The 21,316-nt window shown below is 44.9% G+C and overlaps 1 protein-coding gene across 10 annotated transcripts in view; it reads right to left on the bottom strand.

Annotated features, from left to right (window-relative positions):
• Positions 1 to 4,146: 4,146 nt before the first annotated feature.
• SLC25A48 (solute carrier family 25 member 48) overlaps positions 4,147 to 21,316 on the bottom strand; it is a 55,659-nt gene continuing 38,489 nt past the window's right edge. For 7 of the 10 annotated variants that reach the window (XM_072841079.1, XM_072841084.1, XM_072841083.1 and 4 more), the window contains 4 exons: positions 17,661 to 17,918; positions 15,128 to 15,261; positions 7,483 to 7,612; positions 4,147 to 6,527 (listed from right to left, as the gene is read on the bottom strand). In XM_072841079.1, coding sequence (XP_072697180.1) covers positions 7,490 to 7,612; positions 15,128 to 15,261; positions 17,661 to 17,918 — 515 coding nt within the window. In that variant the 3' untranslated portion in view covers positions 4,147 to 6,527; positions 7,483 to 7,489. Of the gene's footprint in view, positions 6,528 to 7,480; positions 7,613 to 12,051; positions 12,113 to 15,127; positions 15,262 to 17,660; positions 17,919 to 21,316 lie in introns of those variants that run through there. The other 3 variants (XM_072841080.1, XM_072841081.1, XM_072841085.1) reach the window with 3 other exon arrangements.

The following is a 21,316-nucleotide window of genomic DNA, read 5'->3' as shown; positions in this document are numbered from 1 at the left end:
GGCCCAGAGAAGTTAGTATAACTTGCCCCAAGCACACTGCTCAAAGTGAAGCCAAGGTTCCAACTCAGGTAACTGGCCCTAGAGCCATATCTTACATCTAACCAACAGGAGCGTGGAAGCTCTCAACACAGCCTCTGCCTTGTCCAGACTGCCCAGTCCCAGGCAGAGTTGTCTCCAGAAGATTCCAGTCCAAGGCACAGTGACACTGACCAAAGCCAAGCCCAGAGGTTACTGGCTGTAATCAGTCCCCACTGGTCTATCTGCCCATCCATCCAATTTGAAGCAGGAAGATATTGCAAAGGTTCAACTCTGACATTCCCTTCCTAGCCTGCTCCCCTCACCTACTCTAGACCAAGACCTCTCTTCCTCTGCAAAGGGAGCCCTCAACAGAAACGTAAAGACCAGCCACCCACTTAAAGTGTACAGGTCAGTGGTTTTCAGTGTCAGTCACTACAGAGCCATGCAGATCATCACTACCATCTAAATTCCAGAACACCTTCTTTACCTCCAAAAGAAACCCTGTGCTCATTAGCAGCCATTCCCTATTCTCCTTAATCAACTAATAATCTGGGATCCCTGGGTGGCGCAGGGGTTTGGCGCCTGCCTTTGGCCCAGGGCGCGATCCTGGAGACCCGGGATCGAATCCCACGTCGGGCTCCCGGTGCATGGAGCCTGCTTCTCCCTCTGCCTGTGTCTCTGCCTCTCTCTCTCTCTCTCTGTGACTACCATAAATAAATAAAGAAAAAAAAATTAAAAAAAAAATAAAAAAAATCAACTAATAATCTACTCTATTCTCTATAAATTTGCCTTTTCTGGATTTTTCCTATAAATGGAATCATACAATATGTGTTTTTCTGTAACTGGCTTCTTTGACTTAGTACGATGCTTTCATTCATGTTGTAGCATACAGCCATACTTTGTCTCCTTATTGCTAAATAATATTCTGTTGTGTGGATATATTGCATTTTGTTTATCCATCCGTTGATAGACATTTGGGTTGATTCCACTTTTCAGCCATAATGAATAATGCTGCTACAAACATTCACGTGAAGGTTTTTGTGGGACATATGCTGTCATTTCTCTTGAGTATATACCTAGGAGTAGAGCTGCCGGGTCATAGGTATTTATTTTTTTTAGAGAAAGAGAGAAAGGGGAGAAGGAGAGAGAGAATCTTAAGCAGGTTCCTTGCCCAGGGCAGAGCCCGAGGCGGGGCTCCATCTTACCACCCTGAGATCATGACCTGAGCCAAAATCAAGAGATGCTTAACTGAGCCACCCAGATGCCCCTAGGTCATATGGTAACTCTATTTAATTTTTGAGGAACTGCCAAACTGTTTTCTTTTTTTTTTTTTAAGATTTATTTATTTATTTATTTATTTATTTATTTATTTAGAGAGAGAGAGAGAGTCAGAGAGTCAGAGACACAGGCAGAGGAAGAAGCAGGCTCCATGCAGGAAGCCCGACATGGGACTCAATCCCACATCTCCAGGATCACAGCCCAGGCTGCAGGCGGCGCTAAACCGCTGCACCACCAGGGCTGCCCTGCCAAACTGTTTTCTAAAGGGGCTGCACCAGTTTCCATTCCCATCATTTCTCCACATTCTTATCAGTAATTGATGTTTTCGGTCTTTTCAATTATAGCCATCCCAGTGGGTTTCTGGCAGTATCTCATCGTAGCTTTGATTTGTGTTTCCCTAATAACTACTGATGCATCTCTTCATGTGCTCATTGGTCACTTGCATATCTTCTTTGCAGAAATGTCCGTTCAAATGCTTTGCCCATTTTTTTTTTAAATCGGGCTACTTGTCTTTTTATTGTTAAACTGGAAGAGTTCTTTTTTTTTTTTTTTTGGAAGAGTTCTTTATATATTCTCGATAGAAGTCCCTTATCTGATATAAGATTCTCAAATATTTTCTCATTTTACAGGTTGTCATTTTATTGATGGGATCCATTTGTAGCATGAAAGTTTTTAATTGTAATCCCAATTGTCTATATTTTGTCACAGGTGTTTTTTTTTTTTTTGTCAGTTGCACTTTTGGTATTCTAAGAAACCGCTGTCCAATACAAGTTCATGCAGATTTACTCCTATATTGCCTTCTGTGTATTTTATAGCTTTACTTCTTACATCTCACTCCACAACCCATCTTGAGTTAATTTTCATATACTGTGTGTAATAAGATCCTGACTTTTGGTATGTGGATGTACAGTTGTACCAATACCACTTGTTAGAAAGACTATTCTTTCTGCTTTGAATTGTCTTGGCACCATTGACAAAATCAATTAACCATAAATGTAAGGGTTTATTTTTGGACTCTCACTTGTATCCCATTGATCTATATATCAAACCTAATGCCAGCATGACACTGTCTTGATTAACATAGCCTTATAGTAGGGAAGTGTGGGTCTTCCAATTATATTCTTCTTTATCAAGATCATTTCAGCAATTCTGAGTTCCTTTGCATTTCCATATGAATTTTAGGATTAGCTTGTCAATTTCTGCACTCCCTCCCAAGAAAAAGCCAGCTGGGATTTTGAAAGGAGTTGCATTAAATCTATACATCCATTTGGGAAATATTGTCACCTTACATAACAATATTTGAACACTATTTAGTCTTGTGACCCATGACATAGAATACTTTTCCATTTATTTAGATATTTAAAAGTCTCTTTCAACAAACCTTTGTAGTTTTCAGCATATCAGTTTAGCACATCTCATGTTAAGATATGCCTATTTTTCAAATGGTATTGTAAATGGAATTGCCTTCTTACTTTCATTTTTTGGAATGTTCATTGCTAGGGTATAGAAATGTAGTTGATTTCTGTTGCTGATCTTGTATCCCGAAATCTTGCTGAACATGTTAATTGGTTCTAATATTTTTTCAATGCATTCTTTAGGATTTTCTGTGTATAAGATCATATCACCTGCACATGAAGCAGTTCCATTTTTCTTTCCAATTTGGATGCATTTTATTTCATTTCATTGCCTAAGGGCCCTGGCTAGCACCTCCATACAATGTGCAATGGAAGTGGTGAGAGCAGCCCTCCTTGCCTTGTTTGTTCTTAACCTTAGTGGGAAAGCATCTAGCCTTTCACCACTGAATGTGATGTTGGCTGTGGACTTATCACAGATGCCCTACCCAAAGCATGTGCATTGGAGGTCCATTTGGAGGTCCAAAAGCCTGGAGGCCAGGCACCTGTAGTTCTTGGGGTTTCACCTGTAGAGACAGGTCCAAAGAACACTACTGCAAGCACCCTGCATTGCAAACAACTCAGACTCAGAGAGAGGAAGGGAGGTCAAAATAAGAAATTAGAAAAATCACATAAGTGATGCTCTCCCTGTGTTCCCCAACTCCTGTGTTTTTTTTTTAACTTTATAGTTTATGAAACCATTTTTGCATTTGATTCTTACCAAAGCCCTAGCAGGTAAATAATGGAGACCCACTGTTAAATCCTCCATTTTACAGATAAGAAAACTGAGGCCCAGAGGGGACAAAAGTTTCCCAAGGTCACAAAAGTAGCTGATGATAGTGCAGACCTGGAACGCAAGGTGGAATTCTCTCTAGTCTGAGGTTCTTTCCACTACAGAGAAGTAAAGGACAACAACGAGGTAGACAGTGAGATCTAGAAAACAGGAAGAGAAGAGTCCTGAGGCTCAGATGCTCTCACCACTGAGGACCCTGGTCACAAGGTACCAGAAGCCTAGATCTATGGATGGTTTTGTTGACCTCTGCTGCCACCAAGTGGTGATTCTGGAGTTTATCAGCCAAGAGAGCCTTTGGGTGACTCGTTTTTGTGGTGCAGCAGGAGAGAAAAGAGAAATCGAGGGAGACACTTTCAAAAGGCAAAGGAAATGAATCTAAGGAGATTTTCCCCCACTGGGATCTAAAATACAAATGGCAATTAATGTGCATGCCAGTTCTGCTGGCTGGTGGTGGCTGCCCAGGGCCCAATGCTGAAGATTCTGAAGTAGGATTTAGCTCATCAGGAAAAGACTCTATGACTCATTTGGGGCACCAGCGCAGGCACAGAAGTGAGAGTGGCGTTGTGGACACATGCCACGGGGCAGCAGAAGAGCAGTCGCCTTTCCACGTGGTGATTTTAGTGAGGGAGAAAATTTAGAATAATGAAACCATTCTGGAAACCAGACTGTGGGCAAAGTATTTTATTGTGTTTTGTTCTCCCCGTGAAGACAAAGCTGCAAGAATGCCGGGCCCAGCACGCTCAGCGCCACCACCTCCCAAGTGCCTTTTTGGCATGTGCCGCTGCTCAGGCAGGGAGGCTCTCCCAAGACTTGCCTCTACAGGTGGCTGACCTCGGCACAGCCTGTAGCAAAATGAGGCTGTGGTCAGGGCACAACATATCCGGCCAGGTGACACTGGCCCTTGGGAAAAAGGATGAAAAATAAGGCTTTCATCTAACCGGGATTATCAGTCAGCAAGACCCAAGGGTCAACAAATCATTGAGAAAATCATTTCTGTGAAGCAACAGTTGGCAGAGTATCACCCCTGAGAACAGATGTGAAGGGCCATGAGGTTGTCCGTGGCAATTCGTAAATGTCCAACAAAGGTATTATAGGAAGAATGCATCTTCATTCCTTGAAAATGGATTTTCCAGGAACTGAAAGCAGATCAATGAGGTCTGGAGCAAGAATGTCACAGCAAGAAGCAGACCTGCATTATTCCAGCAAGTTTCTGGGACAGTGGATCCTGGCCTGTGGGTAGGGATGGCTCTGCTGGATTCATGGGCTTCCAACAGGCTGAAGAACTGACTGCTGACCAGGGTTGGGACCCCACTTCTACCAACAAGGGGCATATTTCTCATGGTGTCTGAGTCGGGTATCTCCCTGTGAACAGATAAAACTATCCACATTCCAAACAACCACCTCATGCGACATTCACTGTTACACATGGCCCTTGGGTCATTCACAGGTGTGGCTTTGTGGGAGAAATAACTGAGAGGATGAATGAAAAGTAAGCATTCTTCCTTCCTGGGAGCTGGTGGGAGATAAAAGAGAGCTCTGCCTCTGCTGGATGGAAAGAGGCTGCATAAGCCAAGGGTTGGACTCTGCTCCCCACAGACACTGGACACAATTCCATGCCATCCCACCACCTATACTCAGGGACTCAAGATAGTCACCTTCCTGCGACTTCTCAGGGACTGTTGGGCTCTGCAGTTCTCCAATATCCACCATGTCTCACTCCACCCCCAGCCTAGACTAGGAGGAAGGCACTGGTTTCCATGTCTTCAAAGACTGGATGCTATTGCTTCCTAGAGCATGACCTGCCCATGAACTCAGAGCTACTTGGTAAATTCAAATCTAGGACTTGATAAAGAGCCTTGGAAGTTGTAACTCTTTAGGTGAAACTTGTTCAAGATGAGGCCCAGAAAAGTCACTGGGAACCTTCCCCTTCCACTGGAGGGCCACAGCCTCCTCTCCTACTCCAGCAGAGGCAAAGCCGGCACCCATGTGTGCCTCTTGTACCGTGAGAGTATTTTCAGAAAGGGGAGCTTCCAAATGGGGTGGTCACTGCTCTGAAAGGCCAAATCCAGGACGATCAGAATTTGGCTTGTTAGAAACTTCTTCCTTCCTCCTGAAGTACCCATCACCAGGGTGGTGACAAGTGACCAAGTGTTAGCAAGCATCCAGCTGCTCTGGGTTTGGCAAGGTCTTGGCACTAAAGCCACCTTGCTGCTGAATATTTAATCACATAAGAAAAAATGGTCTGACCTATTAAACGAGAAGAACAAGTAAAAAAAATATTGCATAAAATAGGTATTTTTTTGTTCTTTCTGCTTATTCATATTTTCTTTTTCTATAATAAAGAGGCACTGCTTTTATTATAGGATTTTTTTGGAAAGCCACTTTCATCTGTTCACGGTGGGAAGTGGCCAATATCTAAGCACAGCTTTAAGAAAGAGATCATTCCTCTGCCTGGCCCCGGACAAAACCCAAAGACAGTAGCACTTCACTCAAGATGTTTAAGTATGCAAAATGTGTTACTACTCTTTTCCTTTTATGAGAGAGGGCAAAAAGCCAGGAGAGCCGTGAATGTGGGTGCTTTAGTAAAAAGCCCAAGCATTTGATTTACATTCTAGGGCTTGTCCTGGGCTCAGTCTTGTGGGTTTGATCCATCATGCTCTTCCCCTGGATCTAGGGCCTGGCCCCACCAACACATGCTAGTAGGCGTCCGCTGCCCCAGGGGAGGCAGCAAGAGGTTTGCTAGACCTTTTTGATGAAGGCCATCCTTCTGGAGAGAATTTGCAGTCAACAAGGCTGAAGCAAAATGGTTTCCTGTTGACTAGAAAAATCAGTGACTCGTCCCATTTTGTCTTCTCAGCTCTCCAGGTTCCCAGTTTGGAGCTAGAGAAGGAGAAACTGAGGAAAAGAAGGAGCTGAAGGGATTGGAAACTGATTGTCCATCTTCTCAATGATGTTTCTGAGTGGCCACCTCTGTCAGGCTCTGTGTGAGGCACCAGCAATAGAGAAGTGAAGAAAAAGTTGCAGCTGTCCCAGGGCTTTCATGCTGGCTGGGGAGTGGAAAAAGTCATCAGGCAGTTATGATGCAAGGGGATGTGGTAGGGGCTGAGCAGGGGCTGTGGGAAGAACCTACAGCAAGCACAACTCATCCTGGCTGAGGTATAAGGGCAGGCTTCCTGGAGGAAGAGACTTCTAGACTAAAGCCTGGATGACAAAGAAGAGTTGGTGAAGCCAAGGACAAGGGAATGGGGGCAGTGATAAGAGAGTGTCAGGTGGGCACAGCATATGTAAAGATCCAGAGGCAAGAGTAAGAATGTTATTTTCAGGATGCTGGTGATGACAGGGTTGATGACTAAAGCTTTACCTAAAGGGCAATGGGGAGCCACTGAGGGCATCTGACTAAGGGAGTCACTTGCCCAGATTTCTTTTCTTAGATCCCTTGGGCCACAGTGATCTTTTGCAATGAGAGAGAGAGAGAGAGAGAGAGAGAGAGAGAGAGAGAGAGAGAGAAGGAAAGGGTGTGGGAGGTGGGAATGAGGGCAAAGGAGGACAGCCTTTGGGAGCCCATTGTGGGCTCTTGGACTCATGCTCTGAGTTCAGTAGGGAGGTGGGGAGATGGTGCCCTGTAACAGAGGGTGGGTGGTCTGGTTTAAGTCCTCACTTCTGGGCCTGGGCCATTGAATTTGTACAGTACAGTGAAATACACCTCTACTCCTTTCCAAGGGCTTTTGAACCTGCTAGATGGGAAAACAGATCAGTGAGCTCACTACAAACAGGTAAATTCTGTGTCGATCTCAGTTACTAAGCACCTAGCTCACCTCTAGTCACATGTGGGGACTTCGGAAGGGCTTTCTGGCGATAAGAAGGGTGGCCACTGAAGCCCCATAACACAGATTAGATAGGAAATGAATGACAGGGACGTTTCAGAAAGTCACAATGAATTCATTGCAAAGAAGAGTGCCAAGCTCCAGGAGGTGCAGCTGGCTAGGAAGGAAGCACACTGACCTGGTGCTCAGGGGTTGGTCACCGTGTGGTCCCCGCGGATTGCCTGCAGTGAGAGCTCATACCCAAGGAACATGGCAGCGCTCATGGGGAAGCCACGCACAGCGTTCACCGTGATGCCTCTGAAAAATACCTTTGGCAGGAGGCAGCGTTATCTCAGAGGACTGACCCAGACCCTCTACAGAGCCACCCAGTGAGGTGCAGAGAAAGGGCTGGGGATGTTGCCCACTTGTCCTAGCCTGGACTACACAGAGCCCAAAGGACCCGTGCAAGCCCAAACCACCCAGGATGCCCGAGTCATGCCCCTGCCACGCCCCTGCCACAACCCACACCACCTGTGCTTGGGCTTTTCCTCCCAGGCCTGGTACATAAACACTAAATACTGTGGGCAAACTGTTGATTGTGAACACCCATAAACACTTTCTTAACTGCTACTCTTTCTTATGTGTATACTTAACACACACATGTACACACACACACACACACACACACACACACACACGCATGCACAAAATCCTCTGAAACCTGAAAGTCCGAGCTCTCCACTCCACTCACTTCGCAATGGCAGACAGAGCAGCCAGACATGACCAACCATTTTGACAGGTGCTTCTCAGGATGTCCCCCAAGTGGCAGAGTGGGAAAGAACGCAGGCCATACTTTTATGATGGTAGACAGGACGTTGAGACACAGCTTTGCCATTGAATTGCTGTGTTACTTGGGAAGTGGCAAAGTCTCTAGAACTCAACTTACCAACTATGAAATGGGGGTAACAATACTACTGACCTGACAGGCTGTTGAATAAATGAGATGATGCCTTCAAAAGCTCTTGCACCGTGCTCGCCATGCAGCCAGCACTCATGAACTGCCGGCTATCCCATCACCCTCGTTATTATCAGTAACCATCTTTACACAAAGTGGGACTCAACCTTAGGTCATCAGCATGAGTGCTCAGTAGTAGTGTCTTGTATTGATGAACTGCTTAACTCAGCCATTCGTACAAGAACCCTGTATTTGTCTTCTAACCCTTGCATCCCTAGGGCCTATGATAAGATGCTTCACTTCCTCTGGATCTTGCTGCCCAGTGCTGCATAGAAATCAATCAATGTAATGTGGTTCCAGTCCTTGCTGTTTAAAACCCACTAGGGGGAGATAAGTCCCATTTGGGAATAACTACAATACAATCTAGAATGTGATGAGAACAGATAAGGACTTTGATGAGGGGTGACATGGGGAGGTGAGGAGGACTTGTCCTAAATGTCTTTTCTGGGAAGAGACAACTTCTCAGAAACTGAAGGAAACTCTACCCAAGCACAAATGACCCAAGAACTGTCAGGAATGGATATAAACCCATTTATCTGACTCCTGTATATTTACTAAGTGTAATAAAGAGAACTGGTACTTTTAAGGAAGTAGAAATCCAGCCCTTCTACATTTCCTCAGTTTTCTCGGTTGTTGGGCACTGTGGTGTCAGGGTAGGTACAGGCCACTGTCGTGGGCCAGTATGTCAGGATGTCTTCTTTTGGGAGAGGCACCTGTACCTTGGCACTTCTGCAAGATGGCAGTCTGCAAGATGTAGCTTGGTTGCAAAGGGGAGAGAATGCCTCTTTGGATTTGGGGGAAGCCTTGACCCTCCCCGGGAATGGAACTGATGGTCAAAGATCCCCAGAGGTGAGCAAGTGGCTCAGCAAGCCCTGGAGTGATTCAGAGATGAGGCACACAGGACACTTGGAACATCAGGGCTACTCTCTCATGTCTAACCTTTCTGGAATTGCCCAGGCTTACCCAGAGTGACTGAATAACAGCAGGGAAGTGGCTCCAGCTCTGAAAGGAAAATTCTATGCTGGGTGCCCATGGACACTCCCCTGTGAGTCTGGGCCTGGCTCTGCTCTGAGGCCAAGCCAGCAGGGCTCAGCTTGGAGTGTGGACCTCCTCCCCCACAGCCCTGGGCCCTGCAGGAACCATGAAACACTTCAGACATACAGACATGAACTCCCTCCAGCAGCCATGGCCTGCTCTGCTGTGAAGCCTGAAGACGGCAAAGTGCAGACCTGCTGGCTTTTACCCTGAGCTTTCAGAACACAAAATCACCAGACCTAGTCTCTCCTCCTGAAGCCTCAATGGCTCTCCACTGCCCATGGAAGTCTACACACTTCCCTGGCCTGCCAAGATTCTTATACTCAGGCCCTGCACTTTCTCTGGGCAGCCTCTTACACCTGACATTCTGGGCAGGTTAACAGCTTGTCACTCCTCCAAGGAGCCTGCTTTCTCCTACCACTGGGTCTCTTCTGCTCTGTCTGCCAGGATGTTCCCCAGGCCTGGCTGTACCCTCAAGCAGTCTTCCCATGGTCACCTCAAGCTGGACTGTGGCCCGTTGTCTTCTGTGCACTCAATGGCTCTGCCATCTCAGCACTTCTCACACTGTCTCTAAGCACCCTTCATTTGTCTGTGTACCCATTAATAATCTCAGTCAGGGTAGTGACAGCAGGGCTCTGTGTAGTTTACCTTGGAACCTCCAGCATCTACACTTCTGAACCCCCAGCATCTACACCTCTGAACCCCCAGCATTTAATGCTTTTCTTGGCCCAGAGGGCCCTTTATAAATCTTACTAAATGAATCAGTAGATGGATGAATGGATGGATGGAAGGAACAAATTCCTTGTGAAAAGGGAACAGTCTCTGAGCTGAAAGAATCCTGTGGGTGGTAGTGGTAGTGGGGGATTCCTAGAGGGGAGGGAGGGCTCCAGTCCCTAGATGGCAGAACCAAAAGGCAACCAACCTTGCTGTCTCAGGAAACTGCTCTTCCTACAAATGTTCCTTTCCACCTCCCCTTAGAATTGTCCAATCTCGATCCACTGTCACAAACTGCCTCACAACATCCACCTCTGCGCACCTAAAGGATACCAAGTCGCTCCTCCAGCCTCCTGATCTCAGATGGTAACTCTTTAAGTTGCAAGATGGCCCAAGTGACCCATGACAAATGTCACAGCAGGCAGAGAATGGACTCACAGCAGGCAGAGAAGGAACTTATTTTTTGACTTGGGAATGCCCCCAAAGTCCTAGACTTCTAATTCCTTTTATCAAAAAGGCTGCATGGATGCCTGGGTGGCTCAGTCAGTTAAACGTCTGCTCAGGTCATGATCCTGGAGTCTGGGGATCAAGCCCTGTATCAGGCTTCCTGCTCAGCAGGGAGTCTGTTTCTCCTTCTGCTCCTTCCCACTGCTTTTGTTCTCTCTCTCTCTCTCTCTCTCTCTCTCTCAAATAAATAAGATTTTTTTAAAAAGGCTGCTTTTGTAGTAATCATTAAGTGAGTTACAAAGATCTGTCAAACTTGGGTACTATTACCATTATTCTACTTCTTCGCAATTCTTTATTCTCACTGAGTTCTTCTTCCATAGTGAAGTGGGGACAGGTTGGCTTACCCTGCTTCAGTAAGCCACAGTAAAAATTGCACGAATGGATGCTCCATCGAGCCAGCACCACAGCCAGCTGTGACTGGAGCCATCCATTAGTACCCAAGAATAAACTACTTCTCCTGCTGCTGGGAAGGACTATGAGACAAGCCATCTGTCCAGGGCTATATGGGATGTTTTCTTCATGTTACTACTTATGTTTACATGCAAACACATATACAAACATACCTAAATCTACCTACCGACATACATGCTTGCATAGGCTGTGAATATTTTTGGAATATTAAGAAACTCCTAACAGTGACTGCTTTTGAGAGAAGACTGAAGACCAAGGAGGGACAATTAGACAGTATATCTTCTAACACCTTTTGAAACTTTCTATGTTCATATATTATCTATTTTCAAAACCAACTAATAAAAAATTTAAAAAATGATTTTCAGTTAATGAGGGACTAATCAAGTTGAATACTGCTACCCCTATTTAAAATCTGTCTCTCGGGATCCCTGGGTGGCGCAGCGGTTTGGCGCCTGCCTTTGGCCCAGGGCGCGATCCTGGAGACCCGGGATCGAATCCCACATCGGGCTTCCGGTGCATGGAGCCTGCTTCTCCCTCTGCCTGTGTCTCTGCCTCTCTCTTTCTCTCTCTGTGACTATCATAAATAAATAAAAATTAAAAAAAATAAATAAAATAAAATAAAATCTGTCTCTGGAATGCCTGGGTGGTTCAGTGGTTAAGCATCTGCCTTCTGCTCAGGGCATGATCCTGGGTCTGGGGATCAAGTCCCACATCGGGCTCCCTGCATGGAGCCTACTTCTCCCTCTGCCTGTGTCTCTACCTCTCTCTCTCTCTCTCTGTGTGTCTCTCATGAATAAATAAAATAGTTAAAAATAAATAAATAAATAAATAAAACCTATCTCTGAATATAAATTATGGATCAATGCTACTGAGATTAAGAAATCAATCATCTGACCTCAGCTGCCTTCTAGGACTTTGTTTTTAACAGAGCACAGTAATTTCTGGATGAAATAATAGCAGCAATGTACTTATCCTCTATAGACTTTATGGAATTGGGATACAATATTTTGATACATTAATTTGAATAATATGATACATTAGTATTTTAATTAATAGTAGACAAAAACATCTCAAATAAAACAGTACCCTGTTTGAATCTCTCTGATGTGTCCCTCTGTACTTGTTGGTTGAATCACAAACTGTGCTTCTGTTAAAATAATACAAAAGATAAGTGAGGTGAGGATTCTAGGAAGGTGGCAGAACAGGAAATGCCAGCAATCTACTTCCTTACCTAGATAAGAGTTGCACTGGTAGAAACTGTCTGGTGTAACTATTTTGGAAATCAGGGGTTTATTTAATGCTTAAAACTTCCAGGAGAAGGTTTGGACAGTAAATCTGGTTAATTTCAGTCCATTTTAGCTCTTAGCAAGAGAACAGCTGCCCATCCTCCACCCCCAGGCCTGTGGCAGACAGCTGCACACACATGCTGGGAGCAACCTGCACACACAGCTTCTGGAAGTGGGCAATAAGGACCCTGTCTTCCAAATATTGGACATCTTATTTTTGATCAGTGATTGGGGTTTCTGATCACAGAGGTACAAAGAGGAAGGTGGCCACTGCTGTTTCCTCTCCTCTCACTGATGCAAGTCCTTCCTCCTATGGCTGGTGCCCCACTCCCCCTTCACTTATCTTTTTTTTCCCCTTTTGGGGGATAGATATTAAAGACTAGGACATTCAAAAGCTACTGCATATATGGGGAAAATTGGAAAGTAACTGTGCATGCCCAGAGAAAGGCTCAGAAAGGAACTAAAAAGACCTTAAGTTTACAGTTCCAGCTGGTCTTTGGCAGACGGACAGGCTAAAACAATTTAAAAAAGTGAAACAATAAATAAAAACAATAAAAAAAACAATAAAAAAAGACACTGGGACAGGAAGAGAGAAATCTGATTTCCAGAGTTACCACATAATTAAACTCAAAAGTCTAGTTTTCAATAAAAACATAACCAGGCATAAAAAGAAACAAGAAAGTATGGTCCCTTCAAAGAAAAAATAAATAAAGAGAAACTGTACCTGAAAAAGACCTGGTAGCAGATCTACCTAACAAAGACTCTAGAAATGTCTAAATGATGTTTGAAGAACTAAAGGAAGATATGGAGAAAGTCCAGAAAATGATACATGAACAAAATGAAAACATCAATATGAAGTAGAAAACCCAGAAAGAAACCAAATAAAAATTCTGCAGCTGAAAAGCACAACTGGAATGAAAAATTTACTACAAAGATTCAAAGGTATATTTGAGCAGGTAGAAAAAAGAATCAGCAAACTTAAAAATAAGACAATGGAAACCACTGTGTTTAAGAAAAAGAAAGAAAAAAGATTGAAAAGAGCCTAGAGATCTGTGGGAAAATATTAAGTAAATTAATATATGCATTGTGGGAGTCCCAGAAGGAGAAGAGAGATAGTAGCAGAGAAATAATGACTAATAACTTCCTAAATTTGGTGAAAGACATGACTATAAACATCAACAAAACTTAATGAACTCCAACTAAAATAAACTCAAAGAGACCCACACCAAAACGTAATCAAACTTGTGAAAGTAGCAAGATAGAAAGAACACACTACAAAGAATCTTCAGTAAGTTTAACAATAGATTACTTATCAGAAACTTTAGAGACCAGAAGGTAATAGGCCAACATATTCAAAGTACTAAAAGAAGAAAAAAGAGTCAATCAAGAATACTGTATCCAGGAAAACTATCCTTCAAGAGTGCTCGAGAAATCAAGACATTCCCAGATAAACGAAAGCTGAGGGAGTTTGTTACCACTAGACCTACCCTGCAAGAAATGTTCAAAGGAGTCCTAGAGGGTGAAATGAAATGGCACTAGAGAGTAACTTGAATCTGTATGAAGAAATAAAGATCTCAAAAAAAAAGGAAATACATGTGTGTGACAACAGTGTGGCATCGTGGCAGTACAAAATGTCCCTATCTTGTCTTCACCTCAACAACAAGAGTTGGGCATCCATCCACAACATGGGTACCTCTGCAGGAGTTGTGGGATCCAGCACCATCTGCCAGGGACTCAAGAGTCCTGCCCGCCTGTGTATCAGGTACTAGGCCAAAAGACCTCAGTACTGGCAGTGGAAGCTGCAGCAGCCTATGAACAGGCTCTGGTGCCTCTCAGCTGCAGTCTAGGATTGCCTGGTGAACCAGGATTGGCCAGTCACCTACAGACAAGAGAGCCTTTGTGGAAGTCCAGGTTTCCAGAGAAGTCCCAGCATTCCATTGAGGTGAAAAAGAAAGAAAATTAGTCTGGATGCACCGGTGTGGGTAATTAGTAAAGATTGGAGGGCTGGGAATGAGGCAGCCATGTGAGGAAAGGTCCAGTGTTCAGTGGTAACTTTAACACTAGTAAAACTGCTAATACTAATACTAAAGCCAATGACAACTGGCTCTATTTTAAATATACTGTGTTATGCATGAAACCAAGCACTTTTTATATGGCCAATTTAATTTCACTAACAAATATCCCTGTTGTTCATGGTAGGGATGATTATCCTTGGAGAGACTGAAGCCCAGAGGTGAAATAACTTGCTTGGATTTCCCCTAGCTCATGAGTAACCAGGCTGGCTTTAACTCAAGTCTGCTGACTCAAAGGAGAAAGCCAAGAAAACTAGTGGCCCACTGGAGGCAGAGCATGCATGACTGTTTCTCTGGAGGGTATCAGGGGTATCACAGGAGGCAACATAGGGATGAATTTCTTTATAATCTCGGATGCCAAACTTGGAATTTGGTTGTCATCCTAGGATAGTTTAGAGATAGGAACGGGCTTGGATTTTGACAAGCCCTTTGGATGCAGGGAGGAGGAAAGAGAAGGGAAACAAAGCCAGGCTGGAGGATGCCTCATACAAGACCAGAGATGATGGGGTGTGAACTCAAGTGGAGTCAGACAGTAGAAGATAGACCGGGGGACTGAATGTTGATATGACTGCCATGCATGGCTGTGTGACCTCAGGGAGGTTACCCATCCTCTCTGAGCCTATCTCTTCCACCAGCCTGGGGCATGGATTAGATAAGACAAGGATCTAAGTAGTGCTGTATATGGTGACCGCTGGTACTTTGGTTTCCTGACTTCCCCCTCTGTAATCTCATATGCCCCCAAAGACTGGCCAGCCCACCTTCCAGGGACTGACACTGGCCCCACATGACTGCTGATGGGCTTACTTTAAGACCTTCCTTCTGGTAACTCTGGGAGATACAATCCAGGACACCTTTGTATTTGTTTAAATAAACACCGTCAGCTTGGAGTCGACTTTTCACAACATCCATAGGAGTTGCTGTCCCCCAAGAAATTGCACCTGTAAAGAGACAATCAGGTATCAGGGACTGGCTGTTTGGGGTCTGGAGGGGACATGGTTCCCTGCCTATTTCCACCATTGACAGGTTAACAAGCTGCTGGGGAAGTGGCAAGAGCTCAGTCAAGACCTGTGAAGGCCATCCCTGAACTTCCCTCACCACTCTCTCTGGGCTTTACAGAAGTCTCCTCCTCTAGGCCTTGGGTTTGCCATCTGTAAAATGGAGCAATAGTACTTATCTTCATGAGGTTACTGTTAGGACAAATAAATGGATGCACGTGAGAGCATTCAGCACAGTGCCAGACCCACAGCCAGTCCTTTATAAGTAGATGCCTTTATTAGCAGCTTTTATTGAAGAAACAGGAACATGTCCCACTGAAGAGGTGGGCCAATTCTTTACAGTGCCTTTCTGAGGCACCACAGGTGAGAACCCAGAGTGAAGCCTGAGGTGGAAAGCTTGCAGCTCCCCCAGAGACAGAACCTACTCTGAATTCAGAGAAGCTAAGGCAAACACTTGCAGGTAGGCTGCTTGCCAACAAAGGGCCAGGCTAAGGACTAAAAGAGTAGGGGCAGGTCTTTACAAATCTAGTAACTTTTCCAGATATCTGAAATAGACGCCTTGGGACAAAATAACACTGGGTCATCCTCATTGGAGAAGTTCAGGTGCCCTAGTTTGAGCATTTTGGTGACTTTAAGGGACTCTAGGAAAACAGTGCCAGGTTACTGTATAAACACTGAAACTGGCACATTCTAGACAGTAAGAGAAAAACACACAGATGCCAAAGTCCAAGGCATCTGGTTTACAAGGTTTAATAGTTGCTGCCCAGGGACTCTCAAAAGAGACCTTAGCCTGCCTTGGACCCTCTGCCCATCCTAGCCTCCAGCCCCTCGGCTTCCTGCCCATGGTCCTCTGGGAACCGTATCCCACCCTCTTGCCTCCTGCCAGGATAATGAGGCTGCTTCCCCTGGAGTCTGTCCAGGGACTGCCCTGGCATACTCCCCTGTTCCTCAGCCCACGGGCAAGGCTATTACAAAATGAGGTCTGCCTACCAGGCCACTCATACCTGCTTTCACCAGAAGTGAGAATGGATGGGGCCTTATCTGTCATCTCTTACTGAGCACTTACAGGGAGCTGGCACAGGCCTCAGACACATGGGGGCAGAGGGCAGACACAGGTGTTTGGTGGCTAAGACATAAGCTTCATTATGTGTTTGCTGAGCTTAGAGCACAGGTGAGGAGGAGGAGGAGGGGAGGAGAAAGTGGGGAGAAGAATGACAATTTTCTTCTCTCCAGAAGATCTTCCCCATCAGCATCACATGTGCCATGTTATCAGCCTTCTTGAAAAGCAACCCGCTCTTGCCTTCCTTACCCTGCCCTGGCTATAGCTGCACACCTCTCTTCCCCAACACAGCACAGCCAAACCCCTCAGAAGTGTCATGTATACTTGGACTATCTGATTTCTTTAATCCCATTCTCTCTAGATCCCATTTCAATTGGGTTTCCACACTCTTCTCTTGACCAAAATGGGTCTTGTTACGGTCTCTGATGACCTACAAAATGACTTACTATTCCTACTCCTGGCTAAATCCAGGAGTAGGAATAGTAAGTTCAAAGACCTCGTGGTGGGGAGAAGCCAGGCATGGTCAGGTTGCAGCAAGGAGACTGGTGTGGCTGGAGCAGAGCGAGCCAAGACGTAGGAGTAGAAAAGGAATGCAGAAGGCTGATAGGCAGCTGGATCAGAAGGGGACTGAAAATCACTGCAAGAACACTAATTTTGACCCTAGATGAAGTGGAGGTGCTGTGTGATTTCTGAGTAGTGAGACTAAGTAACCAACTCATGGTCACCCAGTGAATAAGTGTGGATTTGAACTGGGATCTTGCTGACCACTAAGTCCCTGCCATACTGTCTTCACTAGCTGTGTGTCCTGAGGTTGGTCACTTAATGTCTCTGAGCCTTGGCTTTCTCATCTGAAAAATGGGGAGACTGATTCCTCCCTTATGGAGTTAATGAAATTCTCATATTAGAAAGGTTTGCTGTGTCAACATTCAAAACAGGTGAACCCCAATAACAGATTTCCTTTTCAAACCTCAGCAATACCTGACACAGAATAAATGGTCAGAATACATCTTCTAACTGAAAGTTCAACAATCTGGCATAGGGACCTGCCATTCCCACAGGTCCAGAGGGAAGGAGAGGCAAAAAAGAGGGAGACCATTTCCCATCCCCAGCCTTTTCTCTGTCTGGCTAGGTCTGGCACATAGAGGGTGCTGAACAAAGAACTGTTGCATGAGTAACTAGATTAATTGTGCCCTTTCCTGGACTGAGAATGGCATGATAGGTTCCCCAGCCATCTCACTACAGGGGTCAGCATGGGGACGGGGATCAGTGTGGTTGCCCTTACCTGCCATGCCACCGGCCAGCCACACGGCACACGGGTTGGGGCCTGTGCAGGCCTCAGGTGTGATCCAGTCATTCAGGAACACATAGGGGATGAAGTAGAGGCAGTAGCCTGGGACATCCCTCAGCAGCATGGCACCAACACCCCGGTACATCCCTGCCAGGCCCTCGGTCCGCACGATGGTTGCGATACAATGCACAGGCCCCTGGTAGACGGGCTGCTTCCCAAGAGCCACTGCCCGGGGTTTCAAAGCAAGGTTGGCTGCAAAGACAGGGGGGAGAAGATGGCAAGTGACCCAGGAGGCAAATGACTGACCAATCTCCAGCCCTTGAGCCAGCCCAGCCTATTGACAATTTCCACTTGTGCAGCCTGTTTTTCCCAAAGTTTTTACTAACACTTATGACCTTAGCAGGTCACATCAAGATTCTGAAGTTCCAACAGAAAACCTGAGGTGTGCAGCCTGATATGCAGCCAGACTGGAGATAATACCTGCTGAGTGAAAAGGCACCAGTTGCCTGGATGGTTTCTGGTCAACCATCACTATGTGTTTGTAAGCAGCAGTGACTGCAGAATGCCCAGGATCAAAATGAACAAGCTGTACCAAGCTCTTTTCTGAAGCAGAGGTTGCAAAATCCAATATACTGTGTATGGGGTGTGGGTGGGTGTGGGTGTGTGTGCGTGAGAGAGGCTTGTGTGTGCTTGTGCACAGTGTGGTAAAAAAGCATATGAGATCTGGACCCAGATTGCTCTGGTTCCAAATCCTAAACCCACTACTTAAAAGCTTTTCAACCTTGGTAGGCCACCTTTTTTCGGCCTTTAGTTGCCTATCTTTAAAAAAGAGAACAGGCCACTATTTATTGTATACAAAGTCGCTAAGAAAGTAGATCTTAAAATTCTACACACACACACACACACACACACACACACATGAATAGTAACTATAGGATATGATGAATGTGTTAACTAACCTTACCTTGGTAACCACTTCACAATACACTTGCATATTAAATAATTGAGTTGTATACTTTGAACTTACACAATGTTACATGTCAGTTATATCTTAATAAAGCTGAAAAAAAATTTTAAAGGGAAAAGAAGAGAACAGGTGAGTATACATAAGGTAATACCTATAAAGTATTCAACAGGGTACTAGGAACACTGTTGGGATAGAATAAGTTATCAACAGATTATTACTGAGATGTAGGTAATTGGCATGAATTGGAAGCAGGACACATGGGCTGGAGGGCCAGACATGCTGTCACTCCAGCCATGACCAGGCCGCACCCTGAAGCAGCTGTAGGACAGCCCTGATGCCACTGGCCCAAGTCCGGAGGCATGGGGCTGCTGTCTCCCTGTCTACCTCCAGGGTCTCTGCTGGCAGATCATGGAATATGACGTCCTGTAGCTTCTTCTAGGAGTGTGTGTAGCCAGCATGCAGTGACTCTGTCTCTTCTTTTTAATCCTTCCACCTGGCTCCCCTGGCTCCTTGTCTGATGCTCATCTCCGCATCTATGAACCCTTTAGCTCAGCTCTGACTCATGGCCAGAGAGGCCTCCTGGTCCTAGTGCAGATAAAGTAGACTCTTATTCTCAACATTCTGTTCCTGAAGAACTAATGTGGAATTAACAGAAAAGAAACAGAATGAAGCTTGCCTGTGACACACACCTATTTGCTGCCTGGGTTTAGTTCCCTGTATGTGGCATCTCAGTTTAGTTTTGAACATGCTGACAAAGAGGCAGTAACTTTCACTACTGAACAGTTGAATTTCCAAGTTCCCCAAACAGTTCCATCTTTATCAGATGAAAGGTGAGGAGAAAATCTTCAGCTTCATGATTCCGTAGTCCAAACTGAAGATTTGAAGTCAACAGCAACCTGTCCTTTCGCTCATTCCAGAAGGAGGTAAGATAAAGGGAAAGCTTTTTATTTGCCTGGGAAGTGTGTTTGAACAAATGAGTCCTATATTTTCTTTTTGTGTGTAGGGAGGAGACTAATCGCTGCAATGTGCGTTCAGCCAACTACAGTGTGGGCAGGAGACTAAGTCCCATTCGTTTCCACAGCAGACCCCCCAGGAAGGGAGCAAGAGTGGTGGCCACTCCTGGTGGAAAAGCACCCTCTGAGTTTAGAGCAGGATCAGACAATGTGGTATTTGAAAGCCTACTGAGAGACCACTGCACACCCCTTCCTTTCCCAAATCCACAAGGATGCTGCCCGGATCATCCTGGGAAATTCTAGGATGAGATCGAATAGATACAGTTGTCCTACCATATAAACTTTACCTGGGTCATGCTCATGTCCAAGTAACTGTGACCTGACCCAGGAGTCAAGGTTTCCCTGAATCAATTATAGGTATGATGTGGCTCTCAGAAGTTACTGATTGAAGGAGGGTGTCCTGATAATATTTTGTTTGTGTAGAGGTATAGATGTTGAAAAAAAAAATACTTGCCCAACCTCCAACATGCCTTGTCAACAAAAAAACCTGTACTTTTTCCCCCCTTTTCTTCTCAGGATAAGCAATAAGGAAACACTCATGTTGCCCCAGGTTTGTAACATGAGCAATCTTGTTTTTATTGCCTGAGAATTATCTATTTATGGCTATTAAACCAATGTAATTGTCATGGGGACTGCCATAACCTGGAATATGGATACGAATCTGAACTGGTAGCCAGTGCCTTCTGGACACAAGTCAATTCTGCAAAGCCTCTAGAACTCCTTCTAGCTCCTTCATCCCCAGTGTTAAAGCATGCACACACACATGTGCACTTATTTGGATATAATTTCAAATTTGCAAAAAAGGGCAAAAGAACAATCATACAAAGAACACTCTTATATATCCTTTACCCAGATTCACCTATTGACCTCATTTTACCTCATTTATTTTATGGCATGTGTGCACTCTTTCTCTTGCCCCTCCCTTCTTACTGAACAGATGCCCCTGCCCCAATCCATAAACTTTGCCTGGGCTGTGTTCATCACCTGACCTGGAATCAAGGGCTGTATGCATCAGCTAAGGATATGATGTGACTTTTCAGGAGTTACTGATAGGAGCGTATCTGATAAAAATCTTCCTTGTTTGGAGGTGCCAAAGTTGGAAAAACATCTGACAAACTTTGAACCAACAATGTCAACAAGACCCAAACTTGTACTTTTTTTTATCCCTTTTCTCAAGGTAAGCAATAAGGAAATTCTTCTGTATACATATGCATATTTTTATCACACATACATACATGATACTTTCTCTGAACCATTTCAGAGTTAGATACTAAATGGCCCTTTACCCCTAAATGCTACGATATGTATTTCCTAAGAATAGGGATACTGCCTTACATGCAACAGTAGTTATCAGTTTCATAATCTATATTGACAATACCTTTACCTAATGTACTGTCTATACTCAAATTATCGCTTGATCTCATACTGACCCTGCATGGCATCCCTCCCCTCCCTAGTGTAGGATTTTAGTCTAATCAGGCAGTGCATTTAGTTATGATTCTTAACCTTTAATTTTATTCTTAGTAAGCTCTACACCCAACATGGGGTTCAAACTAAGGACCCCCCAAGATCAAGAGTTGCACACTCCACCGACTGAGCTAGCCAGGTGCCCCTAGCTTTCTTTAATCTGGAGCATTTCTACAGCTTTTCTTTGTTTTTAATGATACTGA

Source organism: Canis lupus, chromosome 10, assembly GCF_048164855.1.
Source record: "Canis lupus baileyi chromosome 10, mCanLup2.hap1, whole genome shotgun sequence".
Classification (NCBI taxonomy): Eukaryota; Metazoa; Chordata; class Mammalia; order Carnivora; family Canidae; genus Canis; species Canis lupus.
The sequence above is the reverse complement of the archived record's forward strand: the minus strand, read 5'-3'. Positions and strand labels throughout refer to the sequence as shown.